Raw genomic sequence first — 27030 nt, 5'->3', positions numbered from 1 at the left:
TCCAAAGAGGTACAACTTTATTTAATTGTAAACAACCAAACATAAAAAAAAAAAACTGCATAGGAAATGTTTAAAGTCCACAAAGACGATAGAACAAGACTGCAGACCACTTCATATTTTATATAGTCTCGTCAGCCTTATTCAGAGTAATAAATGACCGATCTGTTGCTTTGGTTGAGGGGGTGACACTGATCTGATGTAGAGTTACACACACACACAAAAAAAAAAAAGAAAGAAAGAGAGAGATGGTGGGCCTCTTGGAGGGCTCCTCAGCCATTATAATCCACCTGAGAAGACAACTGACCTGGAATCAGCGTTTGCTACTTTGATTCTACCCTAATCGTTGTATTTTAAAAGGCAAAATTGATTCCAGGTCAGAGCTTTGGGGCAGAATCTCCCCAAAGCCATCGCTTAGCCTGTCTCACAGCCAAGCCTCTTAAAAAAAAAAAGCACTGAGACTTTACGGGTTTTGGAAAGTATTGATGTACACATGTCAGTGCCTGGAAAATGCGGTCTAAACATTTATTTATAACTATCTGAGAAACACAGTTGCCCAAAACTAGTGTTTTATCAAGCTTGAAGGCATTTCTGATCATCTCAAGGCAAATGAAGTTTGTAGCAGCCTTTGAATGCAAACATGTCCATATATTGGTTAATTATTTCTTATGATGGTAATGATAGTTTAAAAAAAGAGAGAGAGAGAGACATGCTGGTTTAAAGGTTATGAATTGTTCACCCCCTCACTGTGACATGGTTGAAAATGATCCCATGGAATTTAATAACAGCATTTTTTACCATCGAAACAACACACAAAAAGCTCATGAGGTACTAAACAAAAGGATTCACTATCAAACTGTAGGAAACAAATATTGAATTTTAATCAAATCTCAAATCTCTACAAAGCTACCTGAGTTGTTTTAATGTGTGTGTATACACATCTCTTTTTTCCTTAAGATAATACAATCAATAAAAGGGTCTACGACCACACAATTCTGAACTTACATTTTCTGTTATTCCCCAGTAAGGAAGAAGTCATAAGCTGGAATACACCAGAAATGGTGACAAAACCCGTACAATTAGAGACCAGAGGTCCAAAAAAACAACACAAAAAAAAACCGGCTATGATCTGAAATTCAAAGACACGGACTGAGTTCAACAAAATATCTGGATCACAGTTTCAGTCCTTGAATTGTCTCTCAAACGTACACTTGTAACGTGTCTAAATCACCGCTAAAGGGGTTTTACATACTTTTATCTACACTGATCTCTCTCGGGTTGTCAAATCCCACATAAAATGGCCGCCTGATTCTATAGCCAAAAACAACACTACCACCACACAGTCGGAGATCAGTTTTCATTGATAACCGTGGGAGCTGGATTCAAACGTTTACTTTAATAATCTCTCCATCTTTGGTCCTGTAGGGCACCTGCTCAAAACCTCGTGTTTCACACAAACTCCGACGTCCTCGGTTAAAACATAGACAGCGTGTTCAAATTTAAGAATGATCGACGCCAAAATGATTGGACAAACAAAAGCAAGTAAAATAAAAGGTTTTCATAAATAACATCCACACGCTGAGGTTTCATTTGAACGAGGTCTTTGGCAGTTTTCCAGTTCTGATTCGATTCCAAAAAAAGCTAAAGCTAAGCTGCGGTAAGGCATCTGAATGGAGCTCGATGAGGTTACCTTACTCTGAAAAGCTATCTAGGAATAGTACAATCATATAGTCAACCACTCACCACAACTTAAATGATAATTCACTTTTTTTTGTTTGTTTTTGGTACAGTATAAAGTCCTTCCTCCATTTTACATCCACCCATCAACAAGAACTTTAACAGCATGCAAAAATAATAATATAATAATAATAAAAATACATTTAAAGTTGCCTCTTAAAGAGAGCAGGGATTCAGGGAGAAAACTTTACCGCTAAATAGTCAACAGATCAAATGTGATATTAATACTGTAAGACAGGGAAGATCTGTGTTGGTGGAAGCAGCAAATCTTTCTTTATTGCATAAACTCTTTACATCCATCAAACGGGGGTCTTCCGATACCCACACTAGTCCTATCGATTTTCGAAATCTAACTGTCTACTCTTAAAACGTAACATCATCATATAATAATAATAATAATAATAATAATAATAATTCACATCTCTCCTTTAAATCGCAACAAAAATATGCCTGAGGATCCACATTGAAGATCTTGTTTAGAATGAGGTAATACGCAAAGAAACGAAAAAGATCCACTTTACAAATACTCGACGCAAAAACCGTGACTTTCGGAATCCTTTTTTGGCACATGCCTACTTCCTATAGTCACCCTTTGGCAAAGACATTCAAATTTCGATTTATCTAGCATCACGAAAGGCACAGGTAACTACATGCAAGCACGTTAATACTCATGACAGGACACAAGATGACTGCAGCCTACAGGAAAACGCGAGCACTTTCCAAAATAGGTCTCCCACGTTTTCCCGATTTCAAATTTTACCTCGAACGCAAAACATCATGCTAGTTAACCCCAAAGGTTAAGGTTCTGGAAGTGGGCCTGCCACACATATGTACAGACTAGTCGGTGGTGCCACGCGCATTCAGAAAGCAATTCCTAAGCTCATCCGTTACGAAAAACATGTGACAAGAAAAACTGAGAACAAAACGAACAAGGACCGGTTAATCCCAGAACGATTTTAGTGATTAATTATTCTCATTCGCAAAACTTCACACAACAAGAAACGTTTTGAGGTATGATGTAATCTTAGTGACCTACACTTTTTCCGTCCGAAAGAAGTTTATATTTGGAGACTCGTGTGCTTTTGTTTTGCTAAATACCAGTGCTATATATTTCTACTCCTCTTTCTTCTTCTAATCAATTGAACGCAGAAGCAAACAACACTTTAAAGTGGTTACCCACAAGTCAGGCACAAACTATCCGATTTCAAACTGGGCTCAATTGATTCTAAGTGTTTTCAAATGATGTTACGCTGACGGAGTGAATGGTCTCCCTGGAGATCCTGCTTTAAATAGGCACAGGAAACACTGTAGGCTATGCTGTAATCAATAGAACAACAAAAACCAACTTGTGATCTAATGCAGCTGTTTATAATGAGACTCCTACAAGCTCTGCCTCAAAATAAAAATAAAATGTCCTCAGTCTGAGAGGAACTGGATTATATCCTTGTTTGCCAGTCATTCATTCATGTGCCTATATTTTAACTTTTTATAAATACCTTGCCTGAATCGTGCATAAGAAAAAGAAAAAAGATAAGGGCTAAGCCATTTTTAGACTTTGATATTCTATCTAGTGTCTACATTCTGTCAATATGTCCCAATGCTAAAATAAAACAGACATGAAGATCTTCTTTGAAGAAGACCCACTATTTTTTCCCAATCATAATTTCTAAAATAGTCATGGTATTTGTTTGTTCTGCTGCTGCGTTTCTCACAGTCAGAGCAAAACTCTTGATTATATCATGAAGGTCTTAAGGTCTTTAAATTATTTGTCTAGCAGTCTCTTTCATTAGTTACACAACATTCATTTTTGGTAACTGCTTGCATAATTTTCAAATGGAAAAGACCATAAAGTGAGGTAAATGGTGTAATGAGGCTCATAGACCCAGAGGTATAATACGGTAAATGAGGTAATAAGTTTAGATGAGGTACGAGATAAAGATGATGTCCGATTTAAAATGTACACAAAAGTCAAAAAAAGAACACATAGCAGTAGATATATCAAAACCTTATCCTAATGTTTCTGCCAAAACATGCAGCTCTGTTTTCGTCCATAGTTATGAGAAACATTCAGGGATATAACTTGCGTTCTGTGCACAGTAACAATCAAGGGAAAATTGTGCGAACTGTGCAAATATCCAAACATTGCTTCATTTAGGTTTTTTTTTTAGTTTGTCTTTTTTTCTTTTATCTGTCATGTCCCTCACATTCTACGAGAAAAAAAAAACCACTGAGGTAGACAATTTTTTTTTTACAAAACTTCACCGACTAGGTCTCTGCACAAACGCGAGTACATTCATACATAAGCTAGATGAGGTAGGTGTAATGCAGAGAGAAAATATTTCAAGAATGCAAGAAATTCCCTGAGAAAAAAAAAGGAAAATAATAAAAAAAAAAAAAGATTTGAAGACACATACCAAAAGCGAAATGCTCTCAGCTTGCAGCAGTCAAAACTGTGCTGTAACGGCAAGCATTTTGGTGTTACGTGATCATTGAGAATCGTACAAAACTATAAAGTCCTACAACTGCTGTCACCTCGCTAAGATCAAACTGCATTTGCTCCTGATAGATGTGCAAAATCTCCTTTTTCTATTTGTCCACAGTTTTGGATTTCAAATCTTAAAAGGTCAGAACATGAGGATTCGATTGTTTCCGAAATCCACGGCCACAATCACTCCATCTGGGGTCACTGCTATACCAGAGGGGCGATCCATTTGGCCAAAGCCATTACCGTGAGTCCCAAACTTGCATAAAAAGTTGCCGTTGGGTTCGAACACCTGAATGCGATGGTTGCGGGAGTCCGCCACGATAATTCGATCCTCCTGGTCCACAGCTACACCTTGTGGCCGCAAGAACTGGCCATTCCCAGTTCCCTCGGATCCAAGGAAGCGTGCGGACTGGCAGTCAGGCCTGATGACGAGCAGACGATGATTGTTGAAGTCAGTCACAACAAGGTGACCTTCCTGATTGAAGGCCACGCCACGAGGGGAGTCGAAATGTTTCCAGAGGGCACCTTCGAATCCATACTTGTTGAGGAAAGTTCCGTCTGGCCCAAAGAGTTGCACGCGGTGGTTGCGTGTATCTGAAACCAAGATCTTCCCCTCAAAGTTGACGGCCACATCCCATGGGTAGTTGAACTGACCATTTTTGGTTCCCTTCTCACCAAACTTGAGAAGAAACTGCCCATCGAAGGTGAAGATCTGGATGCGGTGATTGTCCTTATCTGCCACAATGATTCTCCTCTGGCTGTCACAGGCGACCCCAGCGGGGCGGTCAAACTGGCCCGGTCGTGAGCCCAAAGTGCCAAACTTGTGGTGGAATGTGCCACAAGGCTTGAAGATCTGCACGCGGTTGTTGCTTCGGTCAGCGACCACCACATAGCCCTCCTTATCCACGCAGATGCCCCAAGGTCGACACAGTTGCCCGTCCCCATCCCCCTCTCCACCAAAAGACGCCATGGTCAAACCGACACCACCGTAACTGCGACCCGACTTGACCATCACTTTGAAGGGGCTTCCCTCAATGTGCTGATTGCATATAAGCACAGACAGCAAATGCTCCCCCTCACCTTTAGGCAGATAGCTGACTGTGTACGTTCCATCCTGGTGGTCGGAAACTTCTGCACTGGACAGATTACCATCTGGACTCATAAGCACGACCGAGACACTGTCACCACCGGACAATCTGGGCTCTCCATCATGATCGTATCCTACAACAGTGAAGGAAGCTAGCTTTCCTTGCAGCGCCCTCTTAATGCCTTCTCCGTGAGCTTTGGATGCTGTGGCAAAAGCTCCACTGCTGATGAGGCCCAAGGACTTGATGGCAATAAGAAGAGCCTGGTCTGGAGGGGTGAACACGATGCGATCGTCTTCCTGGGGCTGTAGGATGCAACGGAGAGATTTGAGCTCCTGTAGTTGATTTAACATGTGCTCGCGGGCTAGCAGGACATCTATGCTACGGCCCTCTTCAAGAACCTGTGTCACTGTGGCAATAGTACTATCCAGCTTTGTGAGATTCTGGTGTAGTTTCTCAACCTGCAGGTAGAGTGACTTTGCCTTCACCTGGCGGATCTTCTCCACCTGTGCAGAACACAAAAATTGTACCTGAAGTTTCAGAATGTATTCCAACCCAACGCAATGACTATATCATACCAAAACATACAGACAGACTTTCAAAAGACTTTCATTTACCTTCCAAAGCAGCTCGCATTCCCGTTCTTCCAGGGCTTTCTTATGACGGAGAGTGATTGTTTTTACTTCTGACTGCACAACCTTAGCCTTCAGCTCCACCTGTTCAGCAATGGCCTGGGCTTTCTCGATGCTCAGCTGAAAGAGAATTCAAAAAAAGGGCTTAGAGTTAAAACCGTTTGGTCATTTTCAGTCACAGTTTAGTATATCGTAATAACCAATAATAGATAGACCTTCCTAAAATAATAGAGCCATGCCTTGATTTTGAATGATGCCACACAAGAACATTTGGATTCGCATTTTGGATAACCATGGACCAGGGATATTACGGAACAAGCCAGGAGTTATGCTTCTATCATCTTTAATTCCAAATAGGTATCAACACTACAATTTACACGGTGTGTGCGTGCACATTTGTCCTCAGGGTGTGATCTGTACCGCCCTCTTGTTTTACCAAGAAGATTCAACCACTCTTAACACATATCAGGAAAACTGGTTAAGATCATTTGTAGAACCATCAAGTTAATCTGGTCTTTACCTAGGTTTGTTGAAAGGAAAGCAACCCACAATTGGCCTGATTACGACCTGATAAAAACTCTGACCTAGGTTAAGGGTTAAAGATTAAGAGGAAGAAAAAAAAAGTGTGGAAAGGATTTGGGAAGATTTAGTGTGAAGGAAAACACAAGATCACCTCATCTGAATGCAAGGATAGAAGAGAGAGAGTGGGTCTAATGCATAAAGCATAAACATCACATAATGTAAATGTGCCCTGAACAAAAACTAAGAGTCCCTGATTCATTTGAGTGCCTTTACAAGCTATGTTTCCATACACATTTGGATACACATAAAAGAAACTGCATTTTTATGGGATAACTAAAATGGGAGTTATGGACTGGAATTAATAAACCAGCGAACAGGCCACATTGCACAACATTGGAAATGTTGTTTTGGTCTTTAAAATCCTTCAGCCAAAATCCATCATCAAAGTGGTTCAATATTATTACCTCACAGAACTTTCTAGAGCAGGAATGTCCAAACTCAATCCTGAAGGGCCGGTGTCCTGCTGAGTTTTGCTCCAACTTGCTTCAACACACCTGCCAGGGAGTTTCTAGCATATCTGGTAAGAGGTTGATTACCTGGTTCAGGTGTGTTTGATTAAGGTTGGAGCTAAACTTTCCAGGACACGGGCCCCTCCAGGAGCGAGTTTGGACACCCCTGTTCTAGAGCGTCTGCACTCCCTAATAGTAGTCAAATGCCTCAAAATCCACCGCATGTTAATTAGGTTTCATCCTCTACAAGGTAATTTAATATACAAGGGGAAAAAGGCCACAGTTCATTCTCCTAGTCCAGAAAATTCTTTTTTTCTTATTGAGTTTGGTGCCAGTTTATCAGGAAGAGACGATTTTGTTCTCTTTGACTCACTGAATGGAAACTATGCTTTATTCGCAAAAGTGTGTGATAATTTCGCACAAATCAAATGTGCATCTTTGAATAGTAACGTGGCTGCTGAAATTTCTGGAACTTTACCTCTTTTCTCTGTGTTGCCCCTCGAACAGTTACATATTGTGGTATATTGCCAGAAATTCGGGGTTTGAGGTCTCGGCTGGTCACTGGTTTGAGTCTCGGCTGGGACAGTTGGCATTTCTTTCTTTTTTTAAATATTTTTTTTCTTTAAATGAATAGGACAGTAGAGAGTATTGCGATGAAAACATGGGGAGCAGAGAAAGGGAAAGGAATGGCTTAAGACCTCGAGGCAGGAATCAAACTCTGGTCGCCGTGAGCACCAGAGTGTGCGTCAACGGACTACCACTACGCCATTGGTGCTGTTAGTTTTCTGTGGAATTTGCATGTTCTTCCCGTGTTGGCGTGGATTTCCTCCAGATGCTCATTTCCAAGTCCAAAAACATGCGCTTTAGGTGAATTGAATAAACTAAATTGCCCATAGTGTATGTGTGTGAATGTGAGAGTGTGTGGGTGTTTTCCAGTACTGGAAGGGCTTCCGCTGTGTAAAACATATGTTGGATAAGTTGGTCGCTGTCATTCCGCTGTGACGCCCCCTGACCAAAATTGTCAGCACGGTGGCTCAGTGGTCAGCACTTTCGCCTCACAGCAAGAAGGTCACTGGTTTGAGCAACCTAAGGGACTAAGCCGAAGGAAAATAAATGAATGAAAAACTAAATTCTTTATTACACAAAATTGTACTTATATGAATGATACTTCACACTGTTTGATGCTTTCCACTTGTATATATTTACAACTGACCCCTAAGATTGAGCTGTCAATCACTGAACACAAACCAGTTAAGAGACACATATGGGAACTGGGAGAACGTAGTAAGCAGCTGCAAAATGACAGGTTCAAATCCAGTAAATGAGATTATGCAGTGCTAAGGAAGACTAAGCTGTCAGGGGTCGGTTATGGAATGGGCCCTTCATGGGCAGCGTGCCTCTAGAATGGAGATTATGTCCCCGAGCTGAGGTTATTGTTAAAACCTTGCATGCGCTTTCAAACCTATAAACGTTTGGAGACTTCCCATTTAACACCATCTAGTAACAGGATTAGAGACACACTAGAACACGCAGCCAATCAAGCTCATGAAAACACAGGTCAGGCACTTTCAGTGTTACAGGGCTGAGCCTGATCAACCTTTAGGAGAGGTTTATGTAATGGCAGTGTAAAGCAGTCAGTATGTTTGTAAATAATGGTCAGTGCAATGGAATGCAGTATCCCATAAGGTGTGAAACAGTATTCTACATTTTAGGGATGGGTGATAAGAGACTAATAACAATTATCGTAATTTTTAAAAATCCCTCGATAAATGATTCAATTTCAAACACTGCTTCTTTTTTTTTTTACTAACCATAGATGTTATGTTTTTTAATTACATGTGTGTATTTGAATACACACATAAATTATACATTTTGACTTGTCACAAGCACTGCAGACCTCTTTCTATACTTTAGTGCAAGTGTAATGATATTAATTTAGCAGTTGACGACGTGTTCTAAATGTTCTAATCACACCGGTGTGAGTAATCGCACTTGGAAAAAGGTTAAACAGGCCTGATAAAACAGCACTGACATTTTTAACACAAATGCATACAAGGGAATCACTGAGCCACAATTCAGTTAGTAGGAATTTCAAACCTCAAATCACCAACATTTATTACAGATTTAAACCAACTACAACCGTAGTCATGGCAGAAATGTAGGGCATTCATTGAATTGTACACTCACCGGCTACTTTATTAGGTACAACTGCTAGTTGACGCAAATTTCTAATCAGCCAGTCACATGGCAGCAACTCAAAAGCATTTAGGCATGTAGACATGGTCAAGGCGATCTGCTGCAGTTCAAACAGAGCATCAGAATGGGGAAGAAAGGTGATTTAAGTGACTTTGAATGTGGCATGTTTGTTGGTGCCAAATAGTCTGAGTATTTCAGAAACTGCTGATCTACTGGGATTTTCACACACAAATATCTAATTTACAGAGAATTTTTCGTAATAGAGAAAATATCCAGTGAGGGGCAGATCTGTAAGCACAAATGCCTTGTTGATGCCAGAGGTCAGAGGAGAATGGCCAGACTGGTTTGAACTAATAAAAAGGCAACAGTAACTCAAATAACCACTCGTTACAAAGGAGGAATGCAGTAGAGCTTCTCTGAACACACATGTCCAACCTTAAGGCAGATGGGCTACAGCAGCAGAAGACCACACCAAGTGTCACTCCTGTCAGCTAAGAACAGGAAACTGAGGCTATAATTCACACAGGCTCACCAAAACTGGACAATAGAAGATTGGATAAACGTTGCCTGGTCTGATGAGTCTCGATTTCTGCTGCGACATTTAAATGGTAGGTTCAGAATTAGGCATCGACAACATGAAAGCATGGATCCATCCTGCCTTGTACCAACGGTTCAGGCTGGTGGTGGTGGTGTAATGGTGTGGGGGATATTTTTTTGGCAAACTTTGGGCCCATTAGTACCAATTGAAAATTGTGTCAACACCACAGCCCACCGGATTATTGTTGCTGACCATGTCCATCACTTTATGACCACAGTGTACCCATCTTCTGATGGCTACTTCCAGCTGGATAATGCGCCATGTAATCAAGCGCAAATCATCTCAGACTGGTTTCTTGAACATGACAATGAGTTCACTGTACTCAATTGGCCCCCACAGTAACCAAATCTCGATCCAATAGAGCACATTTAAGATGTGTTGGAATGGGAGATTCACATCATGGATGTGCAGCCCACAAATCAGATACAAATCAGAACAACAAAATCTCTAAGGAATATTTCCAGTATCTTGTTAAATCACTGCCACGAAGGATTAAGGTAGTTCTAAAGACAAAAAGGGTCCACCCCAGTACTAGTTTTAGGTATACCTAATAAAGTGGCCTGTGAGTGTATTTTACAATGAATTTGAACAAATTACTTCCATTATCATTTTAATAATTCACAGTACTTACATTTCTATGTACATTTACATGTATTTGTGTTTTGTCCATTAGTATAATAGTGCTTTATAGTGTTGGTAGTAGAGGTGGAATGGTTTACAGCATAAAACACACAGCCTTGTATAGTATATTTTTTTAATCCTCAAGGTCATGTAATCAATTTCCAACCTCAATTTTTGGGTGAACTATCCCTTTAAGAAGATAATATTGAGAAATGTCTCTGAAATGGTGTTAACAACATTTTTAGAAAGGCAACATGACAAGATGAATGACATGTTTGGGTTCAATTATCTAATTAAATTGCTTGTATTTGGAAAGTACAATTCAGCATCAGTGATTTTTTATTTCACATCACATTTAGTTCAATAAGAAAAGTCAAGCACGATTCTGTATCATGAAAAATCCCATGTGTGGGAAGCCCACTGGGGTGTATTCAAATGTTCCCGGCATGTTTGAAAAGCCGAGGCACATAAACTGCTATTGGAATTCATTCCCTTTAACAGAAACCTCTTCTGCTTTTCACTTTCAAATTTTCCAAGGTTTCCATGCCAACTAACTCTGCGTCAGTGGAGAAGGACGGATCTAAACAGCCCTAATGGGTGCTGTTTTCTCCCCCTACCGAGCCTCTTTGAAGAGTGTCAGAGAAATAGAAACATTTCCTCTGTGAGCGGCTAATGATACGCCCAGCGAGGGCCATTAGGATGCTGAATAGGGGCAGTAAGCGAGCACTGGCCCGGTGTTCCTCCCTCTCTTCTGTTGTCTTCATTGAGGTTGAGTGGGGGTGAAAAAAATCACAGTGATGCTAATGGAAAGCCAGCTTGATTCTACAGGCCCCCTTTTTTACAATTCGCTTTACTTCCACAAAGCTAAGGGTCATGTGGTTGCAATGTGCATTAAATGTACAAAAATCAAGTATTTAAATGAATTTACAATAGACATCTATGGAGCGAGTGCACTGGAAAGTGCTAAAATAATTTTTCAATAAATTAAATTTTTTTTTAATTATTTGTCAATCGATATCTAATGTTGCATTTATTTAGGTATTAGAACTGCTTTTGTATATGAAGGAGTTTTAGATCTTTATTTATTTGACTATTCTTTTAGTATGCACTTGTAGATTTGTACCATGTATTTTGGTGATTTCTTTCCCTATTAAATTTGAGGCCAGAGACTTCATGGAAATCCCTGAATTCCACCGATGTGTTCAATAATCCACAAGATCATGAAATATTATAATTTAAAATAACTTTTAATATTTAATTGCTTTAATATTTAATTCATTTTATTAATGTGAAGGCAAAATGTTTCGTATTTTAGTAGGGCTGCACATTTGTCTGGTAATTTTTGGTATAATCAGCAGTAAATCGCCAGCATGTGCATTCAGATGGAGCAGCGTTTACTACACAAAGCCAAAGTTGACTGACGAGCTACGCAAAATATTGCAATTTATATAATCATGCGATATTTATATTAGATAATAGTGGTGTAACGGATCACAAATCTCATGCTTCGGATTACATTATAGTTTTTTAGTCCCAGATTGGACCATTTTTCAGATCAGCCAAAAAGGGAGGAGACAAATGTAATTCGTTTTCCATTTACTACAAAAACAGTACTGCAAGACACTTTTGGTTTTAACAAACAGAACTTAGAACCTGTAATTTTATTCAAAATATTCCAGTGCTTCCCACAGGTTTAAAATATACTGGCAGTGGTAGCCGAATTGAAGCACACCTTTTACCCACAGCACATAAAGGGTCAACCACATGTGACAAGCAAAAATAATGTGATTTTTAACTATATTTTGATTTAGTTTCACACTGTTATACACACATTTTCTTCTCAATGGGTTAAAGTTCTAAAAAAAAGCTGTTGAAATAAAAGAAAACCACTATTTCTCTTCCTTTTATGCTGTTTAGAAGCCATGTGCACCCACTGACAGGTTCTCTCTCTCTCTAAAGTTGCTTTATTGGCATGGCATTTATAATGTGATGCCAATAAAGCATATAGTACAGTATAGCCAAAGCATTTTAGATATGTATAACGTAATATATTAGCATCATTAAGTGAAGTTTCATAAACTAATTTCGAGAGGAGCATGTGATATGATTGAGCACGTCTGGCCACTCATCTGTAATCAGTAATAATCCAATCAGAGTGATCCTAGTTTACTATAAATGGATCATTTTCTCCCAACTGCTCTAACTTCGTTTGGAAGAATCCCCCCTTCCACCCCATCTCCTCCCTTTCCTCCCTTTTCTAAAGGGGGAGCTCTCGAGACCTACCTGATCTCGGATCTCCTGATATGCTTATTGACCGGGCGGGAGCCCTGGGCTCAAATATCTCCGAGCTCAGAGTTCTCTCCTGGGACAGCATGCCAAACCTGCTTTAAACACCAAGCATATCTAACTGGGAACTCTTGAAATTAATAAAATTTACAGCAAATGAGAAATAAATAAGAGAACATATGAATAAAAATTAAAAATGCGAAAACTTATAATAATTACAAGAAAAGTGTAGATGAATTAAATAAAGCAAAGTAGTTGATTAACCATTTCTAATGGTGTACAAATATTTTGCATCCAGTAGCCTATATTTTGTTTTCTCCGAGTTTAAAGCTTATCTGAGTCGTTAATTGAATAAGCGTTTAACATTTCTCTCTCGGCTGTGCGCACCACAGTCAGCTGCGAAAAGATAATGCAAAAACGCAAACAAATAACGCCAACTTTAGGAAAGGCGAAAGTAAAACCCGTATCCCGAACATTTTAGGAGATTCAGAAACTACGGTTGGACGCATTTTGCCGCAAAAGTCTTTGTGGGTCTGCAGTGCGCGGGAGAGTCTTTTTGAGTGTTCATGGTTTTTGCACACACAGAACCAGTAGTAGGAAACGAGCAAGAGAAGATTTTTGCTAATGTTTGGCTTTTTTTGTACGGATATAAAAAAAAAAAAAAATTGTAAAAGGGTGATAATAATAGTATTCATGTGTCACCATCAAATATACTTGGCCAGCCGTTAATATACCTGTAAAAATAGTTGGCCTATCAAGCAATGATCATGTTTCATGAAGATAATTTATAATTCCCACTCTCACAACAACAAATGAAATATGTTTGCTACTTATTTTTCTACTGATATTCAGATTTTAAACAAAGAATCCCAAGTATTGTTAAATACAAAGTAAAATGAACAATTATTCAAATCCCCGGCAGGTGTTTGCACTGATGTCTGTTTAAGAGAGGTTATAGATGTTGTCTAACCTGTATGGCCTGTCTGCCCTGCTGTGCGTCTGCGAGGAGCTGGATGGTCAGCGCTCTGGAGTCCTGCAATGCTTCCTGCAGGTACGTGAAGCTGTGACCCGCGTGTCTGCCCAAACTGCACTCTCTACAGATTGGCACGGTGCAGCTGTCGCAGAAGAAGCGCAGGACCTGTGAACCAAAACAAGAGAAACTAGGTCAAATAAACTGAATCTGTGATCAACTGTGGAGTACAACACAAGCTCTACAACACTCAGACTTGAGCACTGGTTATTGGAGGAATTTTGATACATTTTTGTACGTAACAAAAAAACGTCAAATTCCCAAACTGAGACTGGCAGTACGCCAAATATATGGGCGGATGGACGGACACGCACCAAACAGCAACTGTCTGTCACATTCAGTCTTTATATGATGCACTGTGTTTGTCAAAGTTATATCTTTATTGAAGGCTCTTGTTAAGTAATTCTGTATTTACCTTTTAGTTGTACGATGGTTCTGAATTGTCAAAACACCTCTTAAAACGATTTTTTGGATGCAGAAATTATTTTTTTTACGAAATAAAAATGAAACCCGATTCAATATTTTTCATGACGGACGAAAACTTTGGAGGCAGTGTGACAATACAATTGACATAACGTGAGCAGGGCTGGCGCATCCATAGAGGCGTGGCATAATAGTGAGGGCAGCGAACATCTGCATAATTAAGGGCGTGGCCACTTGAGTGACAGCTAGGTCTCGCTGGTCACAATCACTTCACCTCAGCTGATTCCGGCTGATTAGCCGCTGAACTCTGCGTATACATTGTATTTTTGTTTTATGTGGCTTTACACAGTCAGTTGCTTTTTGGAATTATTTCCTACAATTATCAGATGATATGGCATGCTGTATGCACTTAATTGTGCTCACAAACCATTTTTATGGCCTCCATTTCCCAAGTTAGTTAAATTCTATACTTGTATACCATATCTATAAATGTTTTTGTTTTATTTAAGATCATTTATCGTTTATATTTTTTCTTTAGAACTGTAATGCACTCCAGAATCTGCCAGATTGATTAGCTTGTAGGCTATCGAACAGTCATCTGAAAAGTTGTCATACAGTTTTATGCCTGGATTTCATAAATAACCTCGTATTTACTAACGCAGAATATATTTGTAAGTATTTGGAAGTAGTTTGCATGTATTACAATAGTGTTTTTAAAAGTCTAAACACTTTATTAATACAATATACAACCAAGCACATGTGGTCAGAACACAAACGAGTATTATTAAAAGTATTAAGCGTTTCTCCCAATAAATAGCATGTCCTAGCAAAATACTAGCAGGCATTTGTAGCTCTGCTCACGCTCTGCCTTTTTGCCCTTGTTTGATATCCCTCGCTTGGTGTGATGACGCAAACAAAATGGCGTTGGTTAGCCATGCCTACTGGTAGCTTCATTTGCGTTCTTCAGAAACCTATGGGTGACGTCACGGATACTACGCCCATATCTTTTACAGTCTATGGCTGGGACACACCAAGCCAATAGCAAACGACTAGCAGCAACAAAAACCGACTGTTGTCAGCTTGCGTTGGCTGCATCTGGTCCCATCTAGACCAAAAACCTTGTGTATGTGTGCGCTCTCTCGTTCCAAAAAGGGAAACCGGAACTTTTGTCACGCACACACAAATTGGGCTAGGCGATATTGTAAAAATGCAATCTCGATAATTATTTTCCATATTGAACGATAACGCTATAGATTGTGATATCAGTTGATAATGCTTCCAGATTTAAAAGGAGTACCCCAACAACGACTGAAGCCACAAAAATTAGAGGGTTCATTAAAAGCATAACATTTTCAGCTGGTAAATTTTTAGTGGCCGACAATTCGGTGCATCTCTAATATCAAATACACTTCTAGATTCCCATTGTTGCACATTTCTGCTGTGTGATTGGCTCTTAGATCAAAATAGAGTAAAAAAAGTCCTGAGCTTATCATTGTTATTGACATTAATTTTATCGCAATTTGATATAATATTGTATACTGGCCCAGCCCTACACAATAGTCACTCACTACTGACGAAGAGATTCCCTCGTGACAATTTCTTATCATCTAATAATCCATATTCTTTGCAAAAAACTTGATAAATGATGCAAAATTACAGCCAGTTCCTACTTGACTTGATTTGTTTACTTGGGTACACCACTTCAGCTTTTGTACTCGCACTCTAATTCGTTGTTGAATAACCAATCAGTGCACTCTCTTCAGCCGACGGCCAATTCTACATGTTGAATTGGGCCAACAAGCTCCACTGTTAACCCAACTAGCCGGCCAACAAAGCCCAAAAGCTAACCATCAGCTTGGTGTATCCCGGCCCTTAGATAGCATTTTAGTATGACATCCTGAGCCATCTTGGTGTAAAAAAAAAACATTTGGGTGGAAAATCAATTTGAGAATTGGACCAAAAATAGTTCGCAATGAAGTCATTAAGTTGCCACCTCATTAGGCATCTAAACAGTAAATGTGTTTTTTTTCTAGTTGCCCCCCCCCCCCCATTTAGATCAAATTGAACACAAATGTAAATATTAACTCAACATGTAAAAAAAAAAGCATACCGAGCTAAAACCACTCTATAACACTGAGCTCATAAACAGTTGCACATTGGTCAGCTGCCAAGAACATTAATGTTAATAGTAACATGAAATGGGAAAATGTGTTTATTGCTTATACATTCTCATAGAAGCCAACAGTAAATAAGCATCCTTAAACCCAGTACTTTTAATTCAAAAATAAAACCAAAGCCAGAATATTGTGTTACCTCTGTAAACCCCACTTTAACCCAAGTTAAGAACAATGCATTAAATTATTTATAGTTACAAGGAATGAGTTGCAATCATCCAACAACTAGCCAAACTAGCCAATTACTTGACTACTTTATATAGATTTTTTTAAAGAGTGGATCCATTATTCGAAAATAGCCTGCTGAGCTTTTACCATCTAAACTGTGTTTAGTCACATGGATTAAATGGCAAAACTAAGTCAATCCACCACTCAAAAACGATCAAAATGGATTTAATTGGACGACAATGACATTGAGATCATCGTTCTGTGATAGTGTCAGCCGTTTGCATAGTCACTTAAAGAACTACAGCTCTGTGTAATATGCGAAAATACCACAATAACATAATTTTACCTTAAACTCACTTCATAACTGCTAAATTCTTCTGTAAGTGGATTCTATCTTCAAAGTCAAAGTCAGCTTAATTCTCAATTCAACCACATGTACAGGACATATAGAGAATAGAAATTACGTTACTCTCAGACCCTAGATGCCTAACATATAATATTAATACAAAAAGTAGAGTTTTTAAACAAAGAATTTACAATAAATACAATTATACAAAAATGTAATCTAAAAAAAAAGAAGAATAAAAATTTGTAAACAATACAATACACTGACATTAAGGGCAAAAATATTATCATCGTCATGTGATTATTAGTCACGCTTAACCAATGAAAGCAGTTAAACATGTTTATAATGCATCTCTACACTGTAAAAAATGCTGGGTTGCACAATCCATTTGTGATGGGACAACATGAAGAAATCAAATTACCTTTTGTTTTTACAAAAAACAGTGGATTGTGGATTGAAGTGGATTGAACATAAAACAATTAAGTTGTCCAAAAAACCCTCAAGAATGGTGTCGTTTCAGCTCAATTTAATAAATTCAATAATTAGCTTGAACAAACAGCAAACATCATTTTTGAGTGTATGAGGATTTCCTGGGTTTCTTCTTGGCGAGTGTTTAAAGTTTCCTTATTATGCAACCACTGACAAATCGCAGCTTTGTTAACAGAGTTTTTGCGATTTAATTTAATTTATATCGCCTAGTCCTATAAAATGTATGAATTATGTTTCATCATGGTGTACAGCAAAATGTTACTTCCAATGCAGTGTTAAGATAACCAAAATGGTTTAAAGGGCATCCAGATTCCCCCTTTTCAAGATTTAAGGTCTTTTGTGTCTCCAAAACGTAAAGTTTCAACTCAACACCCATCAGATTATTTATTATACCTTTCTAGATCTGGGAAAATTGAGCTGTAATGACTGTTCAGCTGTTATGCTCCCTCTGTATTGTTCTGATGCATGTAGCCTTCACTTAGATAAACAGCACAGTGACAGACAAGAATGAAGCAGATCTCCCTTACTACAGTAAAACTTTCCCAACGGTTATTTGACATTTGTTGTGAAGTTAAATCAAGCCTTTCTGCAATGATGAGTCACACACAATGTCATTATGAAGTTCGCACAAACACACACACAGACACACGTTTAGTTTTGCACGGTTTATGCACGGCAAACGTGACAGGACACACATTAATATCCACTGCTGTATGGATATCCGTTATGTTAATGCCCAAAATAAAGTTGATTTAGTCCACAAACTGGGATTGCGGCGTCTTCTTTTATATTGTACTAACACTATGCGGCTGTGGTGATGAATTACGAAGTGACTTTACTGTCTTTATTACAAACATCCACGGTTTTAAAAACGTTTTAAACTTGTACAATTCATTCTCGAGGTGCAGATGATCACAGAGAGCTGAACAGATCTTGTAATCCCAGTTGCTTTGCGCAAGTCCTGTCTTGTTTGATTTTATGATTATATGCATTACTATGAAGACATACTAATACGCATCTGTCAATCAATTCGGTGGGCGGGGAAACCACACTCGTATATCACGTTGCGGTGGGCCTCAAAATGGGAGGGATTTGGATCCAAAAAGAGACTTATTGTGCTTCCGTCACTCCAACATGACACACTTTACCTACACAGTTCTGTCCAAACAGCTTACAAAAGATGATTTCATCATAGGTGCCCTTTAATTCTGGGCAAAAATACTTAAATTAACTCTTTATTTGAACAGGAATTGAACATGGAATATAAAATGTGAACTCTTTGAAATGACTGCAAAGTAGAAGAATTTCCCCCTTCAGCTTGGGTTTGGGTTTCCTGTGATCTGACAGTCAGATGATGGATTGTTTAAAGTCTATTGTTATGTCACTCTTCTGACTCAGTCAATTCATTGTGTTTTCAAAACGCATTCATAAAGCTTTTCTGTAGCTTAGAGTTGACCAAGGCTCAATGGTATGATTCCCCGGGGAAAAAACAAACAAAAACTAAATGCTTTGAGGTAAAAAACTTTAAATTATAAAAATGGAAAATGACCAAAAATTCATAATTAACAAAATATAATTAACAACAGAGTAAAACTATTTATTCATTACTGCAAAATTAAGATAAATGCACTGCTTAAATCCGAACCGCATCCATTCAGGCTAGCTTTCTTGAGTTTACAACGAAAAGCTTAAAGTGTGTAATTGAGCTGAACTCTCTCTCAACCAAACCCAAGCACCACCTTCCTAAAAGTCAAACTCAGTGTCAGGTACAGTAACCCAGAAGACCGCTTTCCTGCAACTTAATGACTTTACCAAAAGACCGGATCAAACGCTAATTATATCTCACTTGGCGATCCAGCGGCAGCAGCTGCGTGTAAATCTAGAGTCGTGATTCCACTCGAGTTACCTGCTCGTAAAAGCCGGTCCCCTCTCTGTGGACCAGATGCTACAACTTCACTAGTGTGTACAGAGGTCACATGGCAGCACTTTTTGGGAAGCTATGTTTGGGACTGACGGGAATTGGCAGGAAGGATCATGGAAGGGTTGGGAAGACACCAACCACCCAGGATTCCCACATTCCATCTGAAACATTTACGTAGTGTTTGCCTCATTCAGTTAACTCAAATTTCACTCGCACTATGTGTGGAATAAATGTATTTCCAACAGCTGGTAGGATCCAGAAACCTTCTCATCCTCATGAGTGTTTCCTGGTAATGTCCCAAACTATTCCCATGACGTAATTGTTAAGACCAAAGTATTGTTCCATTTTGTTTGTTTGTACTTTGTATAATTTCTGTAAATTTTGTCTTGGACATCCATGACAGGGCTAGAAACATCACAACACAAATTAAACATGTAAAATTATTTAATTACGCATAGGCTGTGTTGGGAAAGTTACTTCAAATAAAGTAATTAATTATCAATTACGTCATTAAATTTGTATTTAAATTACATTTTTAAAAACTCAGTTAGTCAAAAACACAAAAATTGGTGGTGTAACGGATCAGTTTGGATCACATTATGGTTTTTAGTCACAGATCGGATCATTTTTCGGATCACACACATCTAACACATCTTAATGAGAGCACTTTAATGGTCAAATACATGCACATTTGTGTCAGAGCGCGGTGTTTTGTGATTATTCATATTAACCCTCATTTGTGTAATAAACAAACGAGTTGAGAATCAAAAGACGTGTGAAAGAGAAACCATATCAGAGCCGCACTATTCTTAAAGTGACAGCATGTGATATTCCTGCTGCAGACTGTTTTTATCATTAATCAAACAAAAGGACAAAATCCCTCACTGCTCTTGACTGAAGGACTTTTGTAGCTCAAGTGTTTTCCATACAGTGAAGATGCTTAAAGCACAGTTTGTTTCATATTTTTATTCTATTGTATTTATTTCCCTTCCCTTATTTAGAGGGAGGAAAATAACTGTATATATACAGTTAAAGTCAGAATTATTAGCCCTCCTGAATTATTATAGACCCTTTTCCCCTGAATTTCTGTTTAATGGAAAGATTTAGTTTCAACCCATTTTTAAACATAACAGATTTAATAACTATTTCTAATAACTGATTTCTTTTATCTTTGCTATGATGACAGTAAATAATATTTAACTAAATATTTTTCAAGATACTAGTATTCAGCTTAAAGTGCAATTCAAAGGCTTAATTAGGGTAATTAGACAAGTCAGTGTAAAACAGTAGTTTCTTCTGCAGACTATCAAAAATATGTATTGCTTAAGGGGGCTAATAATATTAACCTTAAAATAGGTTTCAAAATATTAAAAACTGCTTTTATTCTAGCCGAAATTAAACAAATTAGACTTTCTCCAGAAGAAAAAATATTATAGGAAATACTGTGAAAATTCCTTTGTTAAACATCATTTGGGAAACAGAAGGGCGAATAATCGTGATTACAATTATGACCAAAATAATTGTGATTATGATTTTTTTTCCATAATCGAACAGCCCTACCCTAAATGTATGTCAAACTTCTCTGTTAAGCAATTTAACAGCAGTTGGCACTAGGCATGGGCCGGTATAAGATTCTGACGGTATGATAACCTTAGATAAAAATATCACGGTTTCACGGTATTGTGATTACTGCTCTAAAATATATTCTTTTTAAATATCTGGGCAAAAAGATTTATAATATTTTAGAGCAGTAAACATGTCAGGCTAAATAATGAAAATGAATCAATGACTTCTGTCTTCATTAGTTTCAAAAACACTGATTTCTTTAAAATTCTTACAAAAAACCACGGTACACCTTGAAAACAGTTATCCCATGCCTAGCCGATACAAATGGGTTCTTATATAGATTGGATTTACACATCAAAATTCTTAATCGTCTCCCTGAATGTAACATTAAAATTCTCATCTAAAACGTGTGTGTATCATCAGAAACGAATAGCTTAACTTTTCTTACATTTTTAAGGCAGTCAGTACCAGTCTGAAAAGTTTTGATTTTAACTGGACAGTCCATATCTTATCAAACTTTTATAAACAGACTGGTAGGAAGGAAATAAAATCCTCTTATTTACTCCTAATACCTTATGCAAAAAGTATAGCCTCCGATAGGAACATAGGTATTTGATGCGAGAAGACCAACACAATGGATTGTCTATGAGGGGTTTTCACAATTCTGGGTTTCTCAGCAGCGGAAATCGTCATAGTTGGGTAAACTTCCGAGTGCAGTGAATGGGACCCCAAAGATTTTTTACAGTCCTATTTGCTCAAAAAACGAATAGAAATACAAAGTGTTATCAAGACTTTCAGAAAAAAATTGTGTGAGTATTTATTTGATTTATTTAGCTGATGTTTTTTTCCTACATGTACAAGATAACCTTCCTTTTAACTGCTCCTGTACGCCAAAGACATCACTGTGATGAGTGGTGTGTACATCTTAGAAATACTACACATGCCATCTTCCACAACTACATCCCCACACCCCCGTCACTCTTGCTCTCTCTCAGGACGGAGGCCTCTTGTTATGCCTGTGGCGTCCACCAGCTTTTCTTTAAAAACAGGTGTGGAAAGAGAGTTTCCCCTCTTTAGATGTAAAAAAAAACATTTTCTAAAAAACAAACAAACAGAAGTTACTAGAAGTGTGATGATGCTCCAGCTTTGGTCAGCTAATGTCACCCATAAACTACATGAATGTCTATGCAATATAGACATGCATACATGCACAACCTGAAGAATATGGATGAGAGAATGGTTGGGGATTCTCTCATTTGTCACCATCAATGGCATTTTCATTCGAAACACATTTCACACCACAAGTGTTACAAACACGTCCAGATGTTCGGCCTCATAAATATTTCTGTCATATTGTGTCAATTACAATTTACACTATGCGATCACAATTGTGAAAAAAGACGTCAGTCTGCCTCAAATTTCAGCCTTTTGTTAATATGTAGTAGATTTAATAAAATATTATTTATAATAACATTAAATGATAATGTTTCGATATTTTGTGCAGCGATAAGTGTTGAAAACATTTAAGTGTGGAACAACAACAAAAAAACAAACAGTTTGAGATGCTTAGGCAGCGGTTCTCATCAAGGGAACCTTTAGGGACACTTAAAATGCTTAACCAACTTCAATGCCTAAGCAATAGCGATCATGCATAACTTAAATATTTCAAAATAAACCCAAGTTTAAAATTCACCAATGTTAACACTGTATCTAAGCAGTTTTGCAGAGCCTTTACCATATTAAGGCAATAATTTGGGTTCACTGGGCATTATGCCATTGGAGATAAAGACACATGTGGAACATGTTTTTAAAAGTGATGCCACATGTAGGGATGTTAAAAGTACTAACTTCGGTACTAATCAGTAGCAAATTTTTTTTTTTTTAAATTGACATCACCAGCATTTCCTGTTTGCGCTGCTGGTATTGTAAAAAAAAATTTACCAATTCGGTTGAGATTAATATCGAAGTTGGCGCTGCTAAGTGAATTCTTGAAAACCCCTGATTGGCTATTGTGTTATATGCTCAACAGATATGATTGGCTCCAATGATCATCCCCTCACCCTCCTACAATACAAATACATCAAGATTGGAGCATGTGAACACAATGGCCAATCAGTATTGGTTGTATTCACACTTGTCTTGTTTGGTTTGTTTGAAAAACTAGTTTGTGCAAATGTGAATACAGCAAAAACACTAGGGTGTCCACTAAACAAATGGACTGAGAGTAGGGTTGTGCCGACAGACGATAGTATTGTGTATCGACGATAGGCAAAGATCTATGATGATTTTACAAACGATATTTAGCTTGTTTTGCATTAATGTAGACATTTCACACGTTTTAATTACATTATTAAATAAATTGAATGGTATTATTTTTAATCATCATGATTAATAATAAATGAACTACAAATAATTTGACAGCTTCAGCTGTTCACATCAACATCATTGACCGACACTTTCGGACTGCAGACTGCGCGCTGCACGTGAGAGCACTATAATACACAGCCACATCTCATCATTGCAAATGAATTTGCAGCTTTGTTGCAAAAAAATAATAGGCTAAATAACAAAAAGGGATTTAATTAACAAACAAGTTAAATAAAACAATTTGTAAAAACTAAACAACCGAAAAGGAAGAAATAAGAACTGAAACCAGCTCAAATGTTCCCGAAAAAAACGTGTTGCGGTAATACAAAATCGTTGTTCATTTGAGACTCCTTTATAACAGCACTCCTGCAAGATTCTCTATTGCTTTCACAACAAAATAAAGTTTTTTTATCTTTCATTTATATCCGTTATTAATAGCCTATTTAAGTTTTCCAGTGCCTGCATTGACTGCTTCTTCAAACACACGAAATACATATATGCGTCTTATTTGTGCTTAATTCGATGGAATGTCAACATGGACGAGCGCATTTTTCAGAAAATAGCCTGTTTATTTTATTTAAAAATATATTAGGCCTATATTTACTTATATAGGCTATTAAATTATATTTTATTTATTTATTTAAACTAGCATATATTAAATTAAAACTTATCAGAAAACAAGATATATCCCAAGTGGAACATTGTGTTAGATTTTAGCAAATTCAAACGTAACCTTGTTAAATTTTTCCTTTGCGACGATAATGATCAGACCTGAAGTCGCGTCGCGCTTTACTGAATGGACTCGAAGTCACCATCAAGTCCTGTCCTGCGTCGCACTGTTGCATAGAGTCTTGTTTGAAATTATTTCGTCTTAGCGAAACTATAAGAGCAAAATGATTTGCATTGGTTTTAATTATTTTCCAAGAGAAAATGGAATGGCAATGAAGTAGAATAGTAAGTTTAAAAAATGAGCCAGAAGGTTATTAAATACATTTAGGAATGGTTAAATAAATGAGCAAATAAGCAAACATAACACTGCCCCCATGTGATAGTATCGTGTATCTGCAATCTTACAGGGGGACGATATGGCGATTTGAAAACTTTGTATATCGCCCAACACTAAGACCCAGTTGAAAAGAAAATTCTTGTTAGGGTTAAGGTATCCAACCTCGATCCAACACATTTGCAAAAAGCCCTGCCTGTTTTAATTTATCAAGATGCCATAATTTGAGTTCTGCACCCATCAGATGTTTCCAAGCATCCATCAGCCATGGTCTCTAATGAACCACCATGAAAAAAAAAAAACAACTCAACCTTTAATCCAAGTTTTATCGATGAATAAAAGAAAAAGACATTGTAATGTTTGGTTGTTCTGCATTTGTGTAATACACATTTGATGACAGCGTTGTTTGCCTTTGCTTGCATCAACACATACAAAAAAATAAATAAATAAAATCAACTTTGTGTTTAGTCCAGACCAAAGCAACTTTCCTGGAGTAAAAACCTCTTAAATGTCGGGACACACCAAACCAATGCCAAACAACTAGGGGCGGAGACTTCAGTGTTGTAACCTCGCTTCGGCTCAGGTCTGGTTCCGTCTGAACCAAAAAGCTGCGCGTGAACACACCAAACGGACGAAAGGTGACTAAAAAATTCAAGGCATGATCATATTTTATTTTGTTAAAATAAGCGTAATCTAGAGGACTTTGCCTTTCATATTAGCCAGTTTAATACCAAATGATCAACTAGAAGTTATTATTTGCTGTTCCAAAAACTTGGATAGGCGACAAGACGTTTGTCAGGTAGTTTGCAAATATTTGAGAAATTTATCAAAATTACTTTGTGTTCTTGTTTGACTTGAATTGTTTACTTGCTACATCACACACCAACGGCCGACCGTCAGCTTGGTGTGTCCTGACCTGACAACAGTTCCCAAATGGACATTTTTAAAATATTAGTACTGATTGGTACTGAATAGGGTTGCTAAGATACTGGATTTTGATACCAATCTGTACTGAAATTTTAAAGACGTCCATTTCCACGTTCTTAAACAGCGCTGATTTGCCGTTGTGTTCACGTGCTCAATAAAAATGACTGTGATTGGCCACAAAGCTCATCGGTTCACCGAACTCACTGCTGTTTACTTAGTGTAACCACAGATGCAGGGAGACTAGAGCGTTTCAAAGTCACGTCGATCACGAACATATGACATACGAGCGATGTGCTGATGAATCGCGCGTTTAAAAAGCTCCAGTTTCCCTGTATCCATGGTTACACTCAGTAAACAGCGCTGAGTTCAGTAACGTTTTGAAAAATTCAGTACTGATTGGTATTGAATTCCAGTATCGTGACAACCCTAGTACTGAAGTCGGTACTTTTGGCATCCCTAGGCACATTACTTCAGTACAGTAAAAGACTTGTATCTAAATACTTAACGCACCACAAGAGTCGACGACTACATCATAGCCATCACCACAATCACCCTTAGCATTCCCTGACTGCAAAGACGTAAAGAATAAATACATCTTTCCCAAATTCTTTACCATAAAGTCAGGCTATATAGAATAAATTTGACCGAACATCAAACATCCTGCAAAGTATCTAATGCTAAAATAATAATAAAAAAAAAAGATCCATATGCTTCAAAGATACTTTCAAGAGCAAAAGTTTTATGATCTAGCATTTTCAATTTAAATCTAGAACGACTGCTTATTGAAATGCGTTTCAAATAAATTACATACATCAGCGTTAAATTGTGAATGACAGGCAAAACTTTGTTTAAAGACTACAAAGGCTACTACGCTAATTTAAGCACTATGAGGTAACCGCCAGGCAAACTTAAACTGCCCTCTGCTCTCTAATCTTTTTTTCTGGGAAGTCACACATCCCCTTTGAGGTTTTCTCTTTTCCCAAAACACACATGGACAAAATTTCTCTCTCTCTCCACACACAGAACCACATGGCCATGCACCCGCGGTGGGAGGTGTCTGCCCATTTAAATGACCTTATTGGCTGCCATGAGAAGCAAAAACAAAATCAGCTGGGCCTCTGGCACATCGGATTCCGGAGTGCACACGTGTGTGTTTTAGTGAAGCGTGAATGAGTCTGTACAGACACGCCATGCAGACAGCTGAAGTCCAATCTGCAGCGCTTTATTGAATGAAGAGAGCTTCTGCACCTTTACATGCCCACCAAAGAGAGGCTAACTCTAGATTACATTCGACATTAGCATGGGCTGGCTAATCGTACAATTAAGCTAAATAATAATGGCATCAGACCAGGAATAAAGGATAAGCTGTAACTGCACTGCGAATAGATTATATCAATGAGATCAAGCTTTCCGTGTTAAGCTTCAATCCTCTGTTGATGTTGGCCTTTCTACTTGTTTAGGTTTTACGGGTAAAAGCATTAAACTGATCTCCGAATAAAACCCAATTAAGCATTATCTCATTCACTGAAAGAGTGTATGAACTAAACTGTACATTAAACCAACATATGAATGTTTTCATGAGCAAACCATATACTTAGAATTGTTTTTTTTTACGTTTATAGAAATAAGTATTATAATACATAAGTTAAATAATTATTATAAATAAGTAAAATACATTTTTTATAAAAAAAAAAGAATTATTATAAATAAGTAAAATAAACTTACATATGCACAAAAACAAAACGTAGTGGGAACAATTAAGTATTTAGGTTGTAGCTAAATAAACTAAACTAAATAAAGAGCGTCAATTCACAGCATTGCACTTGAAGCTACACTACAAGCATATTTGTGAGCTTCAGAACTTATTACCTACCGAAAACACTGGAGTTTTGTTGATTGTGTGCTCGCTTAAAAAATTTATCTGCTTGCAAATTCTGTCATCATGGCA

General features: G+C 37.8%; 1 protein-coding gene across 1 annotated transcript in view; it reads right to left on the bottom strand.

Annotated features, from left to right (window-relative positions):
* The window catches only part of trim71 (tripartite motif containing 71, E3 ubiquitin protein ligase), a 54692-nt gene continuing 27662 nt past the window's right edge, over positions 1-27030 (bottom strand). Inside the window, exons 2-4 of the mRNA XM_056475125.1 lie at positions 13639-13806; positions 5922-6056; positions 1-5810 (exon numbers count right to left, since the gene is read on the bottom strand). Coding sequence (XP_056331100.1) covers positions 4359-5810; positions 5922-6056; positions 13639-13806 — 1755 coding nt within the window. The 3' untranslated portion in view covers positions 1-4358. The remainder of the gene's footprint in view (positions 5811-5921; positions 6057-13638; positions 13807-27030) is intronic.

The sequence above is a fragment of the Danio aesculapii genome, chromosome 16 (genome assembly GCF_903798145.1).
Source record: "Danio aesculapii chromosome 16, fDanAes4.1, whole genome shotgun sequence".
Classification (NCBI taxonomy): Eukaryota; Metazoa; Chordata; class Actinopteri; order Cypriniformes; family Danionidae; genus Danio; species Danio aesculapii.
Note: the sequence above shows the minus strand (reverse complement) of the source record. Positions and strands in the feature narration are given on the sequence as shown.